Source organism: Miniopterus natalensis, chromosome 1 (assembly GCF_054644295.1).
Source record: "Miniopterus natalensis isolate mMinNat1 chromosome 1, mMinNat1.hap1, whole genome shotgun sequence".
Classification (NCBI taxonomy): domain Eukaryota; kingdom Metazoa; phylum Chordata; class Mammalia; order Chiroptera; family Miniopteridae; genus Miniopterus; species Miniopterus natalensis.
In genome coordinates, this window is record NC_142081.1 from 147,375,377 (window position 1) to 147,399,297 (window position 23,921).

At 36.5% G+C, this 23,921-nt stretch overlaps 1 protein-coding gene across 1 annotated transcript in view; it reads left to right on the plus strand.

Annotated features, from left to right (window-relative positions):
* The window catches only part of UNC5C (unc-5 netrin receptor C), a 335,847-nt gene that overhangs the window by 192,393 nt on the left and 119,533 nt on the right, over window positions 1-23,921 (plus strand). The window contains exon 2 of the mRNA XM_016206188.2: window positions 2,877-3,098. Coding sequence (XP_016061674.2) covers window positions 2,877-3,098 — 222 coding nt within the window. The remainder of the gene's footprint in view (window positions 1-2,876; window positions 3,099-23,921) is intronic.

Genomic DNA, 23,921 nt, shown 5'->3' on the forward strand with positions numbered 1-23,921 from the left:
GCATGGTACCCAGGCTAACTGTGGAAAATGGAGAAGTCAGGAGTTTCACAAAAACCCATTTGCATTTTGTAATATCTGTCCCACTATACATATCTTACTAACACAGAGTCTTAAAAATTATCTTCATAAATGCCATTCCCAACGCATGAATTGAGTACTAGAAGTGATGTGCCATATTGCCTAATGTGAATTAGTCTAGAGCATAGACTTAAATATACTGTATGTATATTATGAGAAATATTAATAAGCTAAAAAGCTGTGGTTAGTTAAGGCATCTCTCTAAATAAAATTTAAGGCATTAGGCTCATACAGAGCCAGAATGATATGCAAAAGAAACACTGCATTTACCCCATGATGAAAACATTTCAAATGATAGAAATAATTCCTTAATAACTTGCATATTAAATGTTATTAAACAAACATCTTGAAAAATCAACACTTTATGAAGCCTCAAAGCAAGACATAGAATTATTTCTCTTTATTTGTAGTGACCATCTTGTCTTAAAACTCAAAATAAAGGAAATAAAAAGTTAATTTGTCAATGCATTTCTTTAAAAATACATTGTTGAATCATTACTATTTTCTTCAGCACTTAGCAGAGTCCCGTTTGACTTGAAAAGATATGTGTGACTTCCTCAGCTTCCATTAGGCCTCTCAGTAGTTTACAATGAAATTATCAGAAGAAAGAAATACATGCTTTGGCAAGTCAGGGTAATCAATGTTTAGTGCCTCTCTATTTTCTATAGAATGGAAATGTGTAAGTACTTTTGTTACATTATTGAATAAGGTAAGGAAATATATGACCGTCTGATGTCTTACAATCATCATTCCTCGAAAGGAACAAGTCTCGCCTTCTAAATCAATGACTTGAAAGGCTTTTGTACTTTGCATACCTAAATAAATATATTGGCATGAAATACTTATGCAGGTTCTTATGTATATGAATATACACGAATAGTAAAAAAAAAAAAAAAAAAGTCTAATTGACCCTCTGCCTTCATGAATAATAATAATTAAAAATAAATAACAGCTTACATTTTACAGCACTTGAGTCTGATATTTTATGAAGCTTTATTGATTGCCAGCACTGTCTGTCATTGCATACAACAGGAAGTACCTCAAAAGAAAAAATTGAGTAATGCCTTCAAGACATTAGCTCTGTGCTGATGGATCTAATACCTCAATTCCCCATTCCTTAGCCTTTCTGAACTATTGTTTATTTAAGGACTTTTGAGCGTTCTTGCATATTGACTACAGAAGCTGAAATTGATGGAAACAAAGTTATCCTGTAATAATCTGATAGTTTGGGTCCTGCTGTTTAACAATAGGAAAACCAGAAATGATGCTCTGCCTAAAGAAAGCAAATTAAGAAAATAAAGTGAGAAACAAAGCTAGCTACAGGAAACAACATTTACTTTCAGTGTTGGGAATTTATAATTGTGAAGCAGCTTGAAAGCTAGTTTTGTCAGTGATGCAAGTGAAGCCCATTTTTACTGTAAAGCAAATTGGCAAAGACCGGATGACATTATTGTTTGACAGCTATCCTATGACCTACATGAAAAAAGTTCCAGGCCAGGGTTCTTAGTGGACAAATATCCACATAGCCAATGGCTGTCTCCTCAAACAGGGCAACAACTGAATGAGTGATGAAATGAGTCTCAAGGTAACATCTGAGCAATCAGTTTTTAACTACCAATACCATACCCTATATTTGCTACTGAATATATATACTTTTAAAAGACTTGTAAAAAGGTTTAATTTTGACCTCAGAGTTTTAAATTTACATATCAGCCTAGGGTGCTTAATCAACTTAGAGAATTAATAATAATTGTATCCTCCTCTTTCCCTCATAGGAAGATAATTATCAGGCTTAACTTATTTATAGTGTTAGAAGACAATTTTTTAACTTGACTTTTGTGAAATATGATAATGGGATTTTTAAAAGGCACTTGTATTATTTTCTATTTTTAAAATTTTTAGTTATGCATAACCCAAGTTACAAGAAAACACACCTTAAAGCGTGCAAATATCTCAATTGGTTTTTAGGTTTTGTTTGTTCATCGGCACTGGAATTGCAGGTGACAAATTATCAAAATTATCAAATTATCAAAATTATTTGATAATTTTCAGTGATGTAAAAAATGAGACTATTGTTCTTTGTGATAATACTTAGTAATATTATAATGAGAATAGGTTTGACTACTAATATAACACATATGACATTTGAGGTATAATTTCAAAATAAGATCAAGCAGCGTTGCTAGATTCTAGGCTCTATTGTGGCTCTACTGTTGCCTGATCTGAACTTATCACCTATATTTCTAGTATTTAGCATAATTCTGAACTCAATAAATATTTTTGGTTGAATGAATATTTCATGCAGTGGCATTTTTTAAAAATAATGATAGCTTTTACCCTTAATTCATGTTTCTAGTATTCCTTCTCAGCTCCTTGCAAAGATTTACCTGTGAGCCTTATACTTTTCAAACAAATTTTTCAAATGAAGTTGCTTTTGCTTTTGTCAGCTCTCAAGGTAACGCTGTGCAGTGGGAGGTATAGTACTATATTTGGAAGATCACAGTTTTTGAGGAAGACAAACCTAGGTTCTGATCTCAGTTCTGCTATTTCCTACCTGTGTGTTCAGGGCAAGAGATTTATTCTCCCTGAGGCTGAGTTTTGCCATGCATAAAAATGAGAATAATAATCTAAATCTTTAACTGAGCAACCAGTCAATAGACCTAACACACTGCCTAATGCATAGCAGTTGCTCAGATTGCTTACTTAGATTATGAGGCATTATATTTAAATGAGTAGCAAGTAAAAGGCAAGTGGTTACCATGTTTTTAATGTTTTCCACTTTCTTCTTGTTTTACCAGACGACGACTTTTTTCATGAACTGCCAGAAACTTTTCCATCTGATCCACCTGAACCTCTGCCACATTTCCTTATCGAGCCTGAAGAAGCCTATATTGTGAAGAATAAGCCCGTGAACCTGTATTGTAAAGCCAGCCCCGCCACCCAGATCTACTTCAAGTGCAACAGTGAATGGGTTCATCAGAAGGACCACATAGTAGATGAGAGAGTAGATGAAACCTCTGGTAAGTTTCCCGTTGCATTTGGACTGCTACTTAGGATTCACTACTTTAGCATGTTGTCATACTGTTCTTTCAGTTAGTTAAATTTAAAATGGAGTTATTCTTCTGGGGCTAAAAGTTTTGAATCACTTTGGTTAATATTTGGTGATCTCCTTCCATGCATTGCAAAGTAAAATGTGATAAATAAATCTTGACTTGATCCCAGTTGGACTACACGGAACTAAAACATGTTTCATGCTAAGATAAATAATGAGAATTAACAGACTGAATAAATGGTAAATGCCCTAGTGAGAGATGCGCTTGGATTTCACTTCTGGACCAAGTCTGGTATCAGGCCTGGATTGGAGAACATGTTCAACTAAGGATAAATTGTACTTGTTTGCATGACTCTCCAGTGTTAATTCACATGCAGGATTTCTCCTTATACTTTTTAAAACAATTTGTAAACGTTATAGATTCAGAGTATCCTATATCTTTAACTTACATCTAAAAAAATAAATCCTAATTACATAAATTAGCTACAGTTAAATTGAGGGTGATCGAGAATAGTGATAGTGTGGGATCCAGGGAGAGCAGAAACGGTGAGTGCAGCCACCATCATTGTGGATGCATCTTGATGAGAGTATCTTAGCTCCTGGCCTACTTAAAACTCCTGGCTTTATTGCTGTGTAAATATCGTTCTCAACAGTAATATCAGAAACATAGAGAGTATGAAGTAGATTTTAGTAACCTGTGAAATTTAGATTGGCTATAAAGGAAACTTTCTTGATAGCAATTATTTACTCCACAGTGGGTAACTTAAGATAGTTGTAGAATCTCCTAGAGTTATTTTAAATTGGAAAGATATATATCTTGCTGCAGCAGTTTAGTGTTTTTCCTCTCCAGCAGGGAGATTAACAATTTGAACTTTCAGATCACTTCCAGATCTATGATTTTATAAAATGAAGACATATATTTTAAATATTAAGACTTCACTGATCCACATTTCTAAACTAAATAGTGACATATATGACAAAAGTGGAAGCCTTTAAACATCTTCATTTTCATTCTTAAATATCTCTACATAGCAAAATTTAAATTGTAATTAATCATATTTGTATCCAAATGTGGGATTAACCATGGGCAAGCAAAGACCAGCACTTGAGGGAGGTCTGCATTCAATATCTCTAACAACATAAATAGTATATTGAGGTGATGGGACATAAATAAACAGAACAGACAGTGGGAGGGCTGACAAGAGGCATCTTTCTAAAACACATGTGAGGCATATATTTCTATAACACAAATGGTCTGAGAAAATCAAGTGGCAGCCCTGCATAATTGTTTGTCAATTTGTGAATCAATATGCTCACTGCATATGAACTGATGACTGCAGAAATGACGGGGTAGCCAACTGTACAGGAGCTGACTTTAGGGAATTGTCCCACCTCTTGGTCTAATTACTCAGAAAATAACTTCACCAGATGTCTTCAAAATCTCAAGTGAATTGAGTTTTATTTGTTTTAGCTCATTTATTTGTAAAGATTCCAAACACACAAGTTTTAATGTAAGAAGAAAAAGAAGGAAATCATAAAAGCTAAAATGAGGGTCACAAAGATATTTAGGCTTATCTTTACTAAATTAATGAAAATACCTATACAAGGACATTAGAAAAAAAAAACAAAACTGCTCTGAGACTGAGGGTCTCTGACAGCTTCATGCTCTGTTGGTTTTATATACAGAAAACATTGTACTGTATATTTTCATTTTGTAAAACACTGTACTTTTATTTCAAAAAAATTAATATTGCAAAAATTAATTAACAATTAATAATTATAAATTAATAACACCTATGTTTAAAAATACATTTTAAAGCAACTGTAAATTAAAATATATGACATGTTTTTATTCAAATTCAGGATGGGATAGATGAGAACTAAGGGAAGATTTAGTGGCTCCAATACTTACACAATCCTCCTAAGATTCACGGATGGAGTGGAATATAATATACCTTCTGGTTATCTTTCGTTTTCATCCAAAACTTTACAAGAAAGCAAGCATGCAGATGATATATTGCCTTTAAAGTTAAGAAAAGGTGAAAGATGCTCACAAATATTAGTATTATTTGGTATTATTCTCAAAGTACTTGTCAGTACAGTTATACAAAATAAATCTATAAGATATAAAAATTGTAAAGAAAGTGGAAAATGATCATTTCTGACAAATAGTATGATTTTTATATATATGGCAAACTATAGTTTCAAATGAAATTTGGAAAAACCATCAAGAGAATCCAGACAAAATGGCAGATGAAAGATTTATATGACCTATTAACTTTTCTAACTGCTGAGAGCCAATTCAAATTATAATGGAATAAAACATACCATTTAAAGAAACATTCTAAAGAAAATATGTAATCATAAAGTTAACAAGAAATTTAGAAAGAAAAATATTAAATTTTATTCAGAGACAAAAAATACAATGACTTTAATAAGTGGCAAGGCACATCTTGTTCTTGGATAGAAAAAATATACTTTTTAAATGTTCGTTGTTTATAAATGAATCCATAAATTCACCAACATTCTATGAAATGTAATTTTGGAAAATAACTGAGAGAATTCTGAAGTAGTCATGGAATGACTACTTCATATTATAAAACTAAAGAAGTTAAAAGAGTTTAATTTTAGCAGAGAATAAAACAGATTAAGGGATTAAAGTAAAGACCAGGAAATACTCAAATACCTAAGGCATTTTACAATGAAATAAAGATGATTTTTCAACCCACAAGGTAGGCAGTTGGAAAATAAATAAATAAATAAATATATACATAAATAAAGCTTAGATTCTATCTCATTCTTTAAAATAGATAAATTCCAAATGTTAAGGATTAATGTCATCATTATCATCACCATCATCATCACAAGGAGAAAAATTCATCAACTGGTTGGTTGGTTTCAGTGGTGGACAAACCCTTTTTAATGAAGACAAAATTTAGATGTCTTATATGAATGCATTATTAAATTTGAATATCCAAAGCAAGGAAACCACTAAGCCAAGGTACAGACCCTCCCCCTGCAAAGAACGACCACCCTAAAACAAACAAAATATAACTTCTTATATCTGTGGATATATATAAATCAAAGGGTTAATTTCATTAATAGGTAACAATCTCTTTTTTAAACGTTTTTATTGAATTTATTGGGTGACATTGGTTAATAAAGTTATATAGGTTTCACGTGCACAATTCTGTAACACATCATCTGTATGTTGTACCGTGTGCTCACGGCCCCAAGTCAAGTCTCCTTTCGCCACCATTTACCCCCTTTACCTTCTTCGCCCTCCCCCATCTCCTTTCCTCTCTGGTAGTCACCACACTGTTGTGAGCGTCTGTGTTGTGGGTTTTTTTTGTTTATTTGTTTTTGCTTAATCCCTTCACCTTTTTCACCCAGCCCTGCAACACCCTCCCTCTCTTAAAATATTTTTAAGCAAAAGATCAGCAGCCCATTAGAAAATTCAGCCAAGTTTGAGCACGGAGATATGAGGGAAAAATGAAATGACGGAAAGGCACCTAGGGAGATGTTGTCCAGGTCAAAACGGCGTTAGCATGCAGTGCTGGAAAGGAGCGGGATGGGAACGCCCCATACTTTGTTGATGAGTTTGCCAACGGGTACAATCTTTTTGAAGGACAATTTGAAAATTCCTACCAATACTTAAATGTATCTACACTTCCTTCTCTAGTTATAAATTTAGACTATCTAAAAATAAAATTCCAAATGAGCAGGAAGATTGCATGCAAGGTTGTCCTTTGCACCCTTGTTGCAGAAGCTTATCAAGGACTGTTTATTCCTAGCTTGGGATATTGTGATGCTGTTTAAAGCAATGAGGTTTCTCCACATATGAAGCTGTAGTGAAGTCGCTCAGATAAAATTTTAAGTGAAAACCAAAGTATAGAATTAAGTGTAATATATCCCCATTATGTAAAGAAAGAACACACATGTATTTGTCTATGCACTGGCGTTTTCTGGAGAAATATATAAGTAGTTGGCAGCTCAGAATCTGGGATGATAGGAGATTTCTTTTATTCGTCTTTTTTTCAATCCTGTGAATGTGTTATTTTCATAATAAATAACAAAAGCTGGCAAAAAAAAAAGCCCAAAGCACTTTATTGCATCTTTTTGCCTGCTATCATAAATTTCCAATCTGTACAGTCAGTATTGGGGGGAAACTGTAGGTCTCTAATAAAACTCTTTGCTTTCCTGTGAAATCAGGAATATTATGAATTGAACTGCTTGTTTTTTTCCTCTGAAGCTGGATACACCTGCAAAGTTGGTCCTCAACTCTCCACTTAAAACAGTCTGATTATAGTCTTGTTGGGTCTTAATGGTTTCTAATCACAAGGCATCTTAGAATACATCAAATCTTGAAATATATTACAAATTAGAGAGATTTTCTTGACATTTAAAAAATCAAATTGGTTCTCAGATGATAGGACATAGAGAAGTCATTGCAAACAAATTAATTTTTGTATAATTTTAAAATAATGATGTTGGAAGCATGTTTAGTGGCAATCGGATACATTACCTTGCAACTAAGAATAATCAACTTCATTCAATTAAATCTCCATCAAAGGCACCTTCACATTGAAAAACTACAAAGTAATAAATTGAGGAAGAGAATGACAGCTCTTCTCCAACTCACAAAATTTTCCTTTTAAATAAGGAAGGCGTTATTAAATAGACTCTCTTGCTCTGAAGTACGAAGCAAAAGATTATTTGTACTCACTGAGCAAAGCTATACCACCAATCATAAAATGTACTGATTCAAGATCATTCATTACTGGTACGGTTTGCCTTTCCATCATTTAAACAACATTTGCATTTCTTGCAAATATGTAATATAAGAAGCAGAAAAGTGGAAAGCAGTCCATATTAGATGGTTTAGAAATTTTCAATACTCAGAAGCTCCTGATTTGGTAACATAGTAATAGGTACCTAAGTTTCTTCACATATCCACTGAAATCTTGATCAGTTCAAAAACTTAAGGTTACATTTTTAAGAAAAACTCAGGCTTGGCTGCTTACTTTCTATTTTCTTGAAGCCTTTCCAACCCTTGTTTTCATGGTACCTAAGATTCACCATCAGAAAGCAACTATTCCTCCTCTCTGAAGTAGGGGAGTTTAGAAAGATTTTCCCTCTTCACTCCACATTAGCAGAATATTACTAATAGGAGCGGCACAACAACAATAAAATGAGTCTCAAGCTTCACACTGGATGCCTTACTGTATTAGGTCTTTTACTCATCCCAACAATCTCATGAGATAACTTTGGGGTTCTTTGGTAGATGAGAATACTGGGGCTCAGCAGGATAAAGAAACTAACTTGCCCTTAACTTGCTCCTAGCCGCTAAGAGGGGACAGAGGCAGAACATGAACCCAGGGCTCTCTGATTTCAAAGCCTTTGCTCTCGGCCCTTGTACCCACTGTCTCCCTAAATTCTTCCAAAACTACTGAGCACAGAACAGATTAAAAAAAAAAAAAAAAAAAAAGAGCTATGTAATACAATGACACCTTTTCTCAGGAAAAGAAAATCTGATTCAGTATGTCAGCTAAACTTTCATCTTTCATGCTTTCATCTGCCTTCCTTGCCTAGTGTCGGGTCTTCCAAATGTGGCCTTTTGTGATTCTTTAATGTAATAACTTAAGATAGTGCTTATGATTTGCTTTTTTTATTACTGAGCGCATTTAACATTTTGTCAAATAGCAAAAGGTGAGCCTTAACAGAAAAAAGAATAAAAGAAATTGATGAACAGAAGCTATAAATGGGCACAAATTTAAGTGAATTGCGTTACTCAAAACAGAGTTCGCACAGGTATACTGTGCTCACTCAGTTCCCCATTTGTTGCAAGAGTGGCACAATTGAAATTCTTTCTCCTCTTGAATTTCTATTTTATATACCACTTCTCTCCATCCCATCGCCAAAAATAGACATCTCAGCTTCATCCCTTGCTCCAACAGCCAAAGTGATCATCAAATACTGCCAGTTCTGTCTCAGAATTCTCCCCTGAAACAACCTTCATTTTTAATCCTTGCTGCTGCTCCCCTATTATAGGCCTCTGTTATATACCTCTTACTTTATTTACGCACCCTCCCATCCTTTCTTGGTTTTGGCCTTTCTCCTAGCCATCCATTCTCCAGGTAATTATAGGCATAAGCACAGGCTAAGTGATCATATAATTTCATTTCTTAAAATATGTAATGGCTTTCTTCTGTCCATGGAATAAAGCACCTCCTCCTTGGTTAAAAATTCAAAAACTTCAGTACAATCTGCTCCTAATCGAACTTTCTAGCCTTAGTCTATCTAATAGGTTCTCCCCCACCAACACCCTATATACGAGGCCAATTTGGTTTTTCCCCTTAAACTGAATTCAATGAACCACCAGTATCTTATCAGTGTATTTGGTGAAAAAACAAACAAACCAAAGCTTTGTGGTCAAATAATTTAGGAAACTGCAAAAATTATATTCTTCTTTTGAAGAAAAAAATAAAAGTAAATTTGCACGTAAAAGTCCTGCAGTTCTGCAGTAAAAAAGCGCTTTTTTTTAACCTCATATTTGGCAACTGATATCTTTTTCACAGAACCTGTATCATGAGAACTTAATGTCACACCATTACATGATTTAGGAAATACTGCTTATACAATTTCAGTAGGAAATTGGGTGGGATTTTAAAAAATTGTATTAAATTAATTCAAACCCTCTTTATACTCTTATATCTTAGAATCATAAAAACTAAGTTGTGAGACCACCACAGTAATTAAAATTCAGTGAATTATTGGCATGCTCCTCATTAAATTGAGCGTTTTTGAATTTTCATTATCTTGACTTAGTGGTCCTACTTATGTCATATGGAACTTTAGGAAATATGTCTGTTCACCTTCTGGCCTCTTACCAATCTTTGATACTTAAAAGGTTATCTTATCACAACTCCTTTCCCAAGTTATTTCTCCTCTTCAGCATTCAGGGTCTGTGTTTTTTTCACTGTTCCAGTTCATGCTTAACTTGGAGTTGTGTACTTATAGGTGCTCAATAAAGATGTATTGTATGAATAAATAACTTTACACCATACTTTCCCCCATGCCACCTCTCTTAAAATCCTACTCATTCTTAAAGAAGTATCTCAAATGCAATCTCATGGGTGAATCTTTCTATAAAACCCCAAGTCATACATGTCCACAATTCTCTTATTTGTACTTCGATTTCCATTGCATTTGTATGTGTGAATTGTATATGTGTGTTAGGGTAAACCATATGAAATGATCAATATTCAATTATTTTTGAGACACAAAAATTATAATTTCTTATAATTCAATATGTTACTTTTGAAAGTATTATATTCATATATATTATAAATATATATTTATGTATATATTTTATATATCATATATTTATACATATATCAGAACTCTGTCTCTTCAACTAGATTGGAATGGTATGATATGGCCTATGTTTTATAAAGCTTTGTCTTTTCTGAAATTTATAACACAGGCACTAAGCAGAGGCTGACTGATAAAATTTTGTTTTGTGGAATTATAGCCACTCATTCTACTAAATGTGAATATCTCAAATCTAGTGAGACATACTGATGATGTTTTTACTTGGAATAGTTCATGATAGGTAACTTAAGGAATACATAAAGATAGCATAATCTTCTGTAAGAAGAGTTATTTTACACATTAAGTACACAGATCAGACCAATCATTATTCTCAGTGTAAAATACTTACTTTAAACTCAGTTCTTGTTAACATAGTGGACATTTTCTGTTGTTTATTTATTTTTGAAATTTCTTTTAGAGGGAGAGAGAGAGAGAAACATTGATGTGAGAGGGAAACATCAATCAGTTGCCTCTCATATGCCCCCTCCCCCAACTGAGGATCAAACCCACAACCTGAGTATATACCTTGACCTGGAATCAAACCTGTGACCTTTCGGGGTACCGGCGACATTCTAACCTAGCCACACTGGGCAGAGCCATAATGAACATTTTCAAAAGAAAGTTAGATGGGCTTTGTTTAAAGTTTAATAAATGATACATAAAATGTGTAAGCTCCATTGGAATTTTATCCCATAATCTTTTTTTAATTTAAGTGAATGGGAGTATTGCCTTTGTAAGAATAGAGCTTAATATCTGTAATATATTTGTCTGCCAATGAAGAATAAATGATTCTGGAATATAAAATCAATTAATTTATTGATTTCTTTCTCGGAGGTACTTATTTCAATACCATAGACCAACATCTTTTTCTTTTCAGTATGAGGCTGGCCCCAAAATAAAAAAGAAAATTGGCAAGGATCCATTTAGTACGTGAAGGCTTTTCCACTGAGTCAGTCTGATAACTTGGCAAGAGAGTAGCTTGTGGTGATAACACAATATCAATTATCCCGAAATATGTACGTTTTCATATTCTTCATCTGTGAGTGCTCACAATTGATTCATCCCAATTTCACATTGACATTAAGAATTTAAACACCTGTGTTAACACGGCCAATATAATCTCAGCTGCAATTACAAAAACATGGTTGGATCAGAGTTCCAGAACTTAGATTTTAGCTGTTGCTTTCATTCCATTCTAACACAAAGATAATCTCAACCAGCAGGGTGGTTTAGGCTTTCTCGCTGTGTATAAACCTGGTGTTTGTTTCTGCTCTTTTACTAACTTACAAACAGAAGTGAGTACTTGAAAATTTTTAGGCTACACATTTGGATTCTTTTTGTTTCAAATCTATTGTTCTAAAGTTTTTAATTGTTGTTATTTGTTCATTTTTAGTAACTTCGATATTTGCAAATATCAATATTATACACCCTGCATATACTGCAAAACCCCCGAGTACACCATATTTGAAGAACTATGTAATTTAACTTAATTATATCCCATGGGGAAGATTTTTAATGCTTGCATTACATACTGTATAGAAAATTTTAATAGCATGTATTTATTGAACAGATCCAGCCCAGAACATGATTGTAAAGTAGAGGCAAGAAAACATTACACCTTTCAATGCAGTTTTAAGCAAGCTGTGCTTCATTAGAGGAAAACAGAAATTTTCTAAAATTACATACAAGGAGACTTTTTAATATAATAAACACAAAGGAATTCTCTCCTGCCAATTAACACTTAAGGCAAGGTTACTTGTAATGCATTCCTCTTTTTTCTTCCCACAGCTAAGATGAAAGCATTGATTAATATGCATATAAGTAGATATGTAAGTACATACATATGTATATATGTATGGACGTATTTTTGTGTGTATTTTCCAAGATTGAGAAAAGAGTAAAAATGTGCTGGCTTTGGCAGCGCATATACTATAAAAGAGTAAAATCAAATACTACCCACACAAAGACTACAATAAGCAGCAAGAGTCCAAGGCCCATTCTTCATCTAGATTACTTGTTATCCAAACAGAGCATTTCAGGAACAAAACTAGTGATTGTGTTGCTATAGCAATTTTGCCATGTGCCCAGCAACCATGCATATGCTGTGGCTTAGAGTTTTAATATGCCCACTTCAAAGTCAGAACAGCACAAGTGTTAAAAGTCACAACGTATTTTTAATCTAGCCTTTGGTTAAAATGTGTAAGGATTTTAAAGAGAGTTGTCTGTCCTTTATGTTCCTAGAAAAGAACATACTTAACAAAGTTCTGGATTGTGATATGAAATCGATTAATCATCTTAGTTAAGGAATTTTAAGAAAATTTTCATTTTAATAGAGAAGGTTAGATTTCTAAAAGAGCATGACTTTCTCTCAAAATTTAAATATTCTTTTTGGTAATTCTATCTATTGTGTTAAATATAAATAAATCTGGTTGATAATTATGAGATGATGACCTAGATTGCTGTTCTTTTTATTCTGTGATGTCATAAAATATTACCTCTTTGAGTCTCTGTATCACTAAATCTTACTTACTATCCAATACTGTCGCAGTAATTTGCTTAAATTCCGATGCTATTTTCTCTCTCTTCTCCCCAACCTATTTTTTGGCATTTTTAAAGACACAACAGATTGTTTTAGCTAAAAATGCCATAATCGGTGAGTAATCTAACACTCAAATTTGAGGGAATTGGGCTTTACTTGGTCGGACCCTTTAGTCTTCTCCCCCCGGTACCAGCAACCCCTCAGCTAGGAGCTCTCAGAGGCGTGTGGGGAGGCCTGTTAAACATCCACTACTGCCAGTTCCTCTGAAAAGCACTAATTGGAGATACAAAACCAGCATGTGTAACATGAGAGCTACATTGAGCCAACTATCAAGATCTGGTCAAAAGCAAGCCTGGCAGCCCTGGCCGGGGTGGCTCAGTTTGCTGGGCCATCCCTGGCCCCGAAAGGCTGCCGGTTCCACTCCCGGGACCCGGGCAGGGCACACACGTGCAGGAGGCAGCTGATGGGTGTTCTGCTCTCACATTGAGGTTTCTCTTTCTCTCTCTACCGCCCAGTCATTTTTTTTTTTTTTAAAGCAAGCATAGCATGTCTGTCTGCATGTTTTAAGCTCTCTAGTGAAGCTAAGTAACCAGGCTTGAAAGCCAGGGCAAGAAGGGAAACACTGTAGTGAAAATGCAGCACAGAGGCGATATAAAGAAGCGCTATTCAGAAACCTTGACCCGGTATCACTCGGTGCTGTAAGTAGAGACACAACTAAGACCTATATGCACTTAAGACCACAGTCTAGACAGGACAAAAGAGAGAAGGGAAAAGAAAGAGAGGGAGAAAAAAAAGAAAAAGTGTGCTTTACCATTTGCTCAGGTTCTCCTCTCATTATGAGAAGTCATGAGACCTTTCGCTGGTTCCGTGGTATAGAGTTACCGGCACAGAGCCCTGCTTTCTTCAATATCCTTCCTCCTGTCTCTGCCTATTAAACTTCTCAGGCTGAGGGATAGCAGCCTCCTGAGGGAAGAGGGGGGACTCTGAGGCTTGAGTGAATTAAAATTTAGCTGGAAAAACCCAGGGGAATGTTCTGTACGAGGCAATTCCAGGAATGGCAGGGAATGAATGACATGCCTCTTTTTATAACTACTGCCTTGATGATCCTAGACAATGATGCCCTCTGTATGAAGTGGCTGTTGGTGACTAAAAGGCTGCTTCCCCACACCCATTCCATGGGGTATTTGTGAAACCAGAAATACACCACATGGCAGAAAGCTTTTTCTCACCTTTTGCACTGTCAGGTTCTTGAATCCACTCTTTGAATGTACAGACAGAGAAAAATGCCCTGAGTCGCTCATTTAGTTTCTGAAGGCTGCCACAATAATTTGCCATGAAGACTGTGGCTTCATACGACAGAAATGTATCCTCTTGGTTCTTGAGGCTAGAAGTCTGCAATCCAACAATGCCGCACGCACTCCCTCGGGAGACTCTAGAGGAAAATCTGTGTCTTGTCTCTTCCAGTTTCTGGTGGCTGACCTGGCATTCCTGGGCTTGTGGCTGCATCACTCCAGTCTCTGCCTCCATCTTCACATCATCCTCTCTTCTGAGTCTGTCTTCTCTGTGTGTCTCTTATAAGGACACTTATCACTAGATTTAGGGTGCACCTGGGTAATTCAGGATAGCAAGATCCTTAATTTATTTACATCTGCCAAGACCTTTTGCTAAATAAGGCCCCCACCTTTTCTGGGGATTCATTTGTGGATGTATCTTTTTAGGGGCCACCATTTAGCTCACTATAGTCATCAGACATCTGTCAAGAAAATGTCACTTAATATGACCTTTCAAAAGGCAACAAACTTGCCTTGGCTGGTGTGGCTCAGTTGGTTAGGTATTATTCTGCGCACCAAAAGTTCGCTGGTTTGATTGCAGGTCAGGGCACATGCCGGGGTTTCGGGCTTGATCCCCTGTAGAAGGCATGCAGTACGCAGCTCATCCTATTGGCGTTTTTCCCTCCCGCTCCCTCTCTCTTCCTCTTTCTCTAAAAATCAATTAAAAATCTTTTCCAAAAGGCAAGGAATATTAACAGACACTTCACCAAGAAGATGTATAGGTGGCAAGTAAGCATATGAAAAGATGTTCCACATCATATGCCATCAGGGAAATGCAAACTGGAACAACAGTAAGATACTCCTCCCCCCCCCCCCCCATTAAAATGGCCAAAATCCAGAACACTGACAACAAATCCTGGCAAGGATGTGGAACACCAGGAACGCTAATTCATTGCTGGTGAGGAAGCAAAATGGTATAGCCATTTGAAGCACAGTTTGGCAGTTTTTCACAAAACTAAACGTACTTTTACCATATGATAGAGTTATTGCACTCCTTCGTATTTACCCAGAGAAGCTGAAAACTTATGTCCACACAAAACACAGATGTTTATAGCAGCTTTATTCATAATTGCCAAAACTAGGGAGCAACTAAGATGTCCTTAAGTAAGTGAATGTATCAATAAACTGTAGTACTTCCAGATAATGGAATAGTACTCAGCCCTAAAAAGAAATGTGCTGTGAAGTCGTGAAAAGACAGGGAGGAAATTTAAATGCATATCACTAAGTGAAAGAAGCCAGTGTGAAAAGGCTACATACTGTATGATTCCAACAATACATCATTCTGGAAAAGGCAACATGATGGAGACAGTAAAGCGATCAGTGTTTGATGGCGTTAAAGGGGAGGAAGGCATGAATAGGTGGAGCACAGAGGATTTTTAGGGCAGTGAAACTACTCCATAATGATGGATACATGTTATACATTTCTCCAAATCCATAGAATGCACAACAGCAAGAGTGAATGTCAATGTAAAATGTGGACTTTGGGCGCTAATGATGTGCTCAATGGAGGCTCATCAATTGTAACAAATATACCATTCTGATGCAGGATGTTGACAGTAGGGAAGGCTGTGCACGTGTGGGGTGGGAGGTGTGTGGGAAATCTCTGTACCTTCCTCTCAGTTTTGCTGGGAACCTATAACTGCTCTAAAAAATAACCTATTAAATACGATGGGGGGGGGGGGGGAAGGCCATGATGATGGAGGCAGTGAGTAAGGGTGGTGGAAGCTGAAAGTGAAGGCATTTACCTGTCTGATTTCCCTCATTTAATCCATAATTTCTAAGTGAACAATAAATGTAACAGGCAATGAAAGCATTCCCTAGTGTTCTTTACCAGCTTTCTGAAGCCTCCCCCAATCTGTTGCATTGTCCTCTGAGCCAGACACAGGAAAAAAACTGTTCAGCCAGGCTCCTGCATATTGCTCACTTTCCTCATGCCCAAGGCATCCTTGCCAACCTCTGCATTTCAGCTGTCGTCCTGTCTCATGGAGACCTGAAAATTCTCACACCCACGTTGCTTATGAAAATTATTTCCAGAGGTAGTTGCCAGAACTAAACCAGAATAGTCAATATAATCAAAAGAGCTTCACTTAGTAATTTTCTACACACACACATACACACACACACACACACACACACACACACACACACACACACACACACACACACACACTCCTGCTTGGTCTAGCAACACAATGGGAGTGTAAGCACGCTGTTAATGCAGTCGCTCTCAGTTAGCTTCCCAGATGGCTTAAGTTCAATAGATTTTTCCCCCTGATTTCCTCAGCTTCTCCTAGCAAGTGCTAAACAGCCATTATGCCTTTTCCTGCACATTGAGATTCATCTGCAGCTACTAAACTGCCTCCAAAGTGCTTCAATTTTGCATGAGCGCTAAGCTGGGGACTGGGAGACATTACCAGTGCTGAAGGCCCAGATCATTAGAAAGAGCATGTAAATCCTCTGAACCAGAAATAAACAGCACAGAGATTTCCTTTGTGAAGCCCCGACTGCAGTTTTATGTAAAACACAAACCTTTGGCAAGATTTTATGTGTTTCCTTTTAACCTTCCACATTTTATTTTTGCCTTTTATTCTTTAACTTTGGCCCATGTGTTCTACTTTTTTTTTTTTAAGCAGTGAGATTTATTTCAGAGGCAGTAGCATATGAAAGAATAGCCATACACTGTTATTATTTCTCTTCTTAGGACACCAGATCCCGCTTCACTTTTAATAGGGATGGAATTTCAAAGTATTGCTAAGGGATGACTCACATAATAGATGTTTAAAACAAACCCCAAACTGGCTGAGTAACAAGAAGCTTGCAGGGTGATGGGTTGACATTTTTTAGGTGTGTGCAGGGGACATAAATCTATATTATTTAAGAAAGTATAGATGGAGGAGATGTACAGCTATTGGATTATGGAGAGAGGTTCGGGCAGAATGTAAAGGAGATTGTGAAAATTATTCATGAGAAAGAAATGATTGTATTCTTCTCATTTTCTTAATTGATTTTTAGAGAGAGAGAAGCAAAGAGAGAGAGAGAGATTGATTTGTTGTTCCACTTATTTATGCACTCATTGGTTGATTCTTATATGTGCCCTGACCAGGCATGGAACCTGTAACCTTAGAGTATTGGTGTTATTAGTGGGGTTGCCTCTGTTTCCCCACCTGTCGCTGGTGGAAGTGGAGCTCTTGGGGTACCATGGAAGTAAGAATTTCCTGAGGCCCCCGTGGGATGAAGAGGTGTCGTGGGAAGCTTTATTACTGTGGAATTAAACCCCTGGGTTTCCAAGGTCCTATCTCCCTCCGTCCCGCCATGGAAAAAGTCCCATTTTGTCTTCAGCAGAGCTAAGATCAAAGTCACTGCTCAGAGTTTCTGTTCCATATTAAATCACAGTCTAGTGAAGCATCTGGCTAGCTTAGCTTGTGTTCCCGGCTGCAGTCCATTGCATGTGGGGTTCACCTGGCCATGGGCCATGCAGCTTCTAGGGCCACATGGTAGCTAGTGTGGATCACGGAACAAGCGAGAAATAGGATTGCAAGCAGCAAGAGAGACAAGAGAGTAAGAGAGAAAATTCCTTTGTTTCTGGGGATTTTGTATTTCCAAATTTTCGTGCATGCAGTGTTTCCACCTTCTAGCCAATTATCACTGTTCCCTGGTTAGAATGACAAGCAAGCACCTTCCCTATGTCATCCCACTTTACTGTGCATGCATCCATCTTCCCCATTGTTGGACCCCTTTCCCCAGTGAATTACAGGGAATGGACTGGTGGTTCCCTGGGGAGTATAAAACTTCAGCTTCCTGGTGAAGCTGCCCAGATGGCCATGCTTACAATGTCTGGCTTCCCCTTTGCTCCTTTCCTATGATTAATGTTAGCTCTCTAGTTACAATGGTAATATTGGGAAGACACTCTAATTAGCTGAGCTACCCTGCAAAGGCCCTTCTCATTTTTCAATAACTACGTCCTAGAATTCTGTTTGTATTTTCTATTTTTACCTAAAAGTTTTGTTTGTAGTTTTCAAGGTGAACATATTTTTATCTGCACTTGATCTGTATTTCCATCTGTACTGCCCTCCCAGTCTGTTCATCAGACCCTCTTGCCACAAATTAAAAGTGTGCCGATGGTCAGCTGGAGCAGTACCTTCAAGAGGATGCATGTGGTGGGGTTGGAATTCTGAGTGTCCTGCAGTTCTGTCTGCTGGGGGGCTGGCCCAGTGCCTCAAGCCCATGGAGCTGTGACAAAAAACACTTATGATGGAAAGGTTGACCCTCCACCTTCATTCACTATTTCCTTTGCAGCAGAACTTTTTGAACAGTTATGATAACATTTCTTTTTTTGTCTGTAGCATATCCATTCAAGAGTAATAAACCAGGATCCTTTTACACAACTGCTCTATATTTATTTCTCTCTTTCCATATATATATATATATATATATATATATATATGTAATAGGTCATGTTATGTTTCTTTTAGGGTCCTGAGAGTAAAAGAATATACATTTATGACCAGATATAATAGTTCATTATTTATCTCTAAACATATTTCCAAGAACATTTATTGACCACTGATTTATTCAACACTGTGCATGCAAGTGTGATCTGACAGAAATGTGACTAAATGGGCTTATAGAAGGGTATGAAGTAAATGCATTTCAACTTGTAGGTAAAAAGAAAATACTCCATGACTGATATGCATATGAATATATATAGTAATGTTAGGTGCAATGTATACTGTCTGTATAACATAGCCATTTTATGCTGAAACCCAGTTTTGTCAGCATGTTGTATGCATCCTTCAGAATGAATAGTCTTATCCATTAATTTCCCTTTACTAAAAACATAGCTAATCATGAAAATGTCATCATCTTTATTAGTGTTAGTATCATCACAAAATATTATTTACTGTGACTCTGTATCTCATGACACTGAACCACACATATTAAATAGCTAGTGTTCCTGTTCTCCTGTGGAGATTGTTTATCCACTAGGGTATGCATCGTTTGAAGGGAATACATTTATAAAAGGAAGAAAGGAGAGCAAAACTTTGCCTGGAGATATGAAAGACATGATTGAAGCTGTTTGTTCAGTTGGCAGTACTATACAGTTACATAAATATATCAGGGAACTGGAGCTCATAGTGAGAAACAATCATTTTCCCCTCTTTCTTCTTCTTTGTGGTGCTAGTGCAGAATGCATATGAAGACAAGTAACATACAGCAGTCAGAATTAGGTGTCACTCCTCTAGAAAGAGAAAAATATTTTAAGCATAACATTTTATAAATCACATTTTGTTACATAATAAGCCAATTCCTCGGTTTTATAGCATTTTGAGCATAATATTACAACCATGCATTCAGATACTTGAGAACTCATAATTAATAGAAATGCCTCTCTGTATCTAACAGAACATTGCCAAATTAAAAATAATAATTTGGAGCTGAGCTCTAAACCATAGTGTTACCAGCTATGTGGGCTCCCTATTCTTGAATTTGACAAAGAATGAATTCAGGGCCAAGAACTCTAACACAAGAGGAAGTTTATTTAGCATGCCAAAAGAAAGTACACTCAAAGAGAAGATTGGAGTTGCTGCTTAGAAAGCTGCCTTGGCCTTTCAGAGAGAAAGTCACAGAGACTGAAGAAGTGTGCCAGCTGGGCTGCTTGGACTCAGGAAACAAGTTACAGAGGCAAAAGAAGGGCCCTTAAGGCTTAGGAGAAAAAAAGCAAAGATACACACCTAAAGAAGGAAGATGCAGCCTGTTCTAGCGAAAGAGCCCACATTGGGCCCTTCATCTCAAGCATTTTTATCTGTTTTCTAAAGGCAGGAATTTTGGGGGAGGTCTTGGGAGGATCTCAGTAGAATATTCATCAGCTTCCGAGGCATGTCCTTTAATATGCTGATTCATCAAAATAAGCTTAAAGGGTCAGGATCACAGTCTTTCCTGATTCATAGGTGCTAGGGTAAGGAGGTCATTGGTCATTGCATCTGGTTCTGATCCCAGCCATGGTGTCACTTTGTCTGGTTTTGTTGCTTTTCTAGGCCTGGAACTGAAACACAACTGAGGCCTAGATGTTATCTCTAGTTTGAACCAAAACTGTCTCTATAGTCAACAGATCAAAAGCTTTGTTCCTAAAATTATCTGATGCTGATCAGAATCTCATTTTTCCTGATGGCTTAATGCTTAAGGGAGTGGTTGTGCAGGGGAAAAGAAGGCAGGTTAGTCAGGGTGCTGGATGAGGCCAGTTTGAATCAGCTATTTGTCTCAGTTCCCCATTCCATTTGCCAATGAATTTTCGTGGCTTCTTGATATCTTGCCTTAATAGTTAAAAAAAAAAAAAAAAAAAAGAACACAGTATTATGAGATTTATAAATATTTTCCACAACCACTTATCCAGTATTCATTTATGAAGACCCACTGTGTTCCAAGCATATTATAGTATATCTGTAAGTCTGTGTCATGCTAAACTGCAGTAACAGTTAGAACTGCCCAAAGTAGAATAACTAGACCATGATAGAATGGTACATCCATTTACATAACAGTCCCAGGAAGGTGCCCTCGTTTGTAGGGCAGCAGAGTCCCCTTTGGTCAGGAATGGCCCTATACTCCTTCCACCTGCGGCTCTGCCATCCTCTCAGGCCTCACCCTCTTCTGCTTCCAGCAAGCAGAAAAGCTAAGGCAGCAAGGAGGACACCCCCAGCTTCAGCAGCTTGGCCCAGAAGAGGGACACATCCCTTCCACTCACATTCTAATGACTAGAACTGTTTTTGTGGCTACTTCTAAAACAAAGGAAGCTAGAAAACGTGGTCAAGTTATGTTCCCGGGAATATCTAAGGAGCGGACAGTTTTTGACATCCGTCTGTCAATAAAAGTACTTTCTCTTAAAGATTTATTTTGATCCAGTAAAAGTCCTATGAATTACACTGGTAAAGGACTATCTATTTTTATTGACTTAACCTAAGAAAATGAGAAATTTAACGACCTGTCCAAAGTTACTCATGATGGCAGCTATTTTTCTACATTTAGCTCTTTCTGTCAGGCAAGGCCTTCATACCACAGAAAACAAAACCCAAATTTCATTTGACTCGATAACTATGAAAATTTCAATGTCGTTAGGATTTCTTAAAAATTCAGTTCCTTGGTTTTCCTGCTGAAGTAGCTTTATCAGCCCTACTAGAGTAAGAGTTCTCATACATTCAGTTCTGCTCTCCTTCCTGGGCACACAGGCGTACGGCAGGCCCTGGCATCCTTGCTGTTCAGCCAGGCCAACTGATTACTTCCAGCCAACAGGCTGTGAGCAAGTTCTGTCACCGTTGCTGAGCCAGGTCGTTTAAGAGCAGGTATGAGTTTTCTATTCTCTCTTCTCCTCTCTCAGACACCCTGGTAGCCTTGTTTAAAAAGATGTAGATTCAAGATAGATGCATCCTGAATCACTAAGAAAGCTCATGCAAGACAGCGTCCCTGGGGACTTTTGTGATAGAAAAATAAGCTTTTATTTTGTAAAGCCCCTGAAATAAGGGGTCTGATTTAATCCATAGCATAGCATAAACCATTCCAGCTCCTGAAATTGTATTAGTTGGCTTATTTAAGGGCTTGTTCTGCTAAGAGTTTTACATATATCACTTCATTTAATTCTTAAAACAACCCATTGACTTAGGAATTTTGATTCTTATTTCCATGTTTAGGAAAGTGATATTCAGTGAGACAAAGAAACTTCCCCAATATCATATATATGTGTCATTGGAATTTGACCCAGATCCTCTCCAAAGATCATACTCTTGATTAAGTTAATGGCCAAGGATTAATTAAAAATAAAGCTTTATTGGCATATCTGTAGCAGTATAATCTTCTGGAATTCTACCTAAAACTTTATGTTTATTATAAACTAAGTATATATAATTTAGAATCATCAGAAGAGCAAGGAGTCATTCTCTGTATTAAAAAAAAAAAACAGGGAGGGGAGGGAGACTTAAGTGCTTCACACTTGGTTGCATTGTTTTTAATAAATTATGTCTCCCTTTGGAAAGATAAAAGAACGATTTAGACCAAGGATCTCAACATATATAGAAATATTTTGGAAATATCACAACACATATAGGTTGGGACAAAAGGAGGTTTACAGTTGTGAGTACACGAAACAGACTTTATTCTTGTATTACTATTTATTAATTATTGTATTATTTATTTTTATTATAACTGTAAACTTACTTTTGCCCACCCCTGTAATTATTTCTCAGACCCTATATAAAGTTAAAAATGAAAATTTGTGTTTCAGTAGGAGATCAAAATACATAGTCCTGGCTTGAAAATATGAAATGCAAATATTTGTAATCACTGTTTGGAATTTCACAAGTTAAATTTTTTCTTCTTGTTGTGAACTAGTATTCTTACATATTAGAGTTCTTTTTTAAAAAAAATATAAAAAAGATAAAGAATCTTTTATTGGTACTTGATCTATATTTACTCAGCTGTTCTAAACAATTTTCGAGGCCCTAAAAAAGCATTATGATAACTCTACTTTTCCCCCCTATTCTCAGCGTGAATGCCAAGCGTGTTCAAGTTTAAGTCAAAATTGTGTTTTATGATGTCTTTCTGGCCAGGATAGGAGCACAACTGCCATCATGACTGCAAGTTCCTTTCCTCTAAGACATACCTTTTTAATAAATGTGTAATAGAGACCTGGGGAAATATTATTCTATTAACTCAGCAAGCACTTATCGTACACCTACAGTATATGCCAGGTATTATTCCAGGCCATGCAACATCATGCAACAAGCAAAACCCTCTACCCTGATGGAACTCACATTCTAGTTGGAAAGTGAAGACCCTAGAAGATATCACTGTGCTCACCAATTTTAAATCTTCATGTAAATGAAAGTTTGCTTACTCTCCCCCAAATTGGTCAGGACTCGCTTCCTTAGTAATTTCCATTCAGTTGCTTAATGTCCTTGCCTCACCCAGGTGGTGGAAGAAGGATATGAGGAATTCCTAATAAATGAGCTATGCCAGCATTTTAGTGGCCAAAATAAGTAGACTCTTCCACTCATTGTGTCAGTGTAGTGGGGACTAAGGAGTGAGAAATCCTGAGTGAACTGGCTGAAAGACAAGAAACTTCAAGGCAATTCGCTAGAACTGGTTCCTGCTGTTCAAACTCCATTTCTAAATATGGTAGCCATACCTGCATTGCCATGAGCAATTGATGTTCCCACCCAGACCTAACTCTCTCAACTCTGTTGAAAAAATTTGAAACCAGTCATGTCTTTCTCAGCTGGACATGCACCTAATATAATTTCTAATGAGGTTGCTCCTCCCATTAGTACCCCCAAAAGGTAATTTTGTGAATAGAATGTAATTTTATTCTCAAAATAATTTTGACTTTTCAAAATGATTTTCCTAAAGTCAGTAAATACAGAGCAGGAATTTATTTTTTTATCTAAATAAATCAGTAGGTTGTTGTATAGTAGATGAATATTTGTGTAGTCCCCCAGTTATAATAATAATATTCTTGGATGAGATGAATTTCTATTAAAAAATAAACCTTTATAGTTTGGTT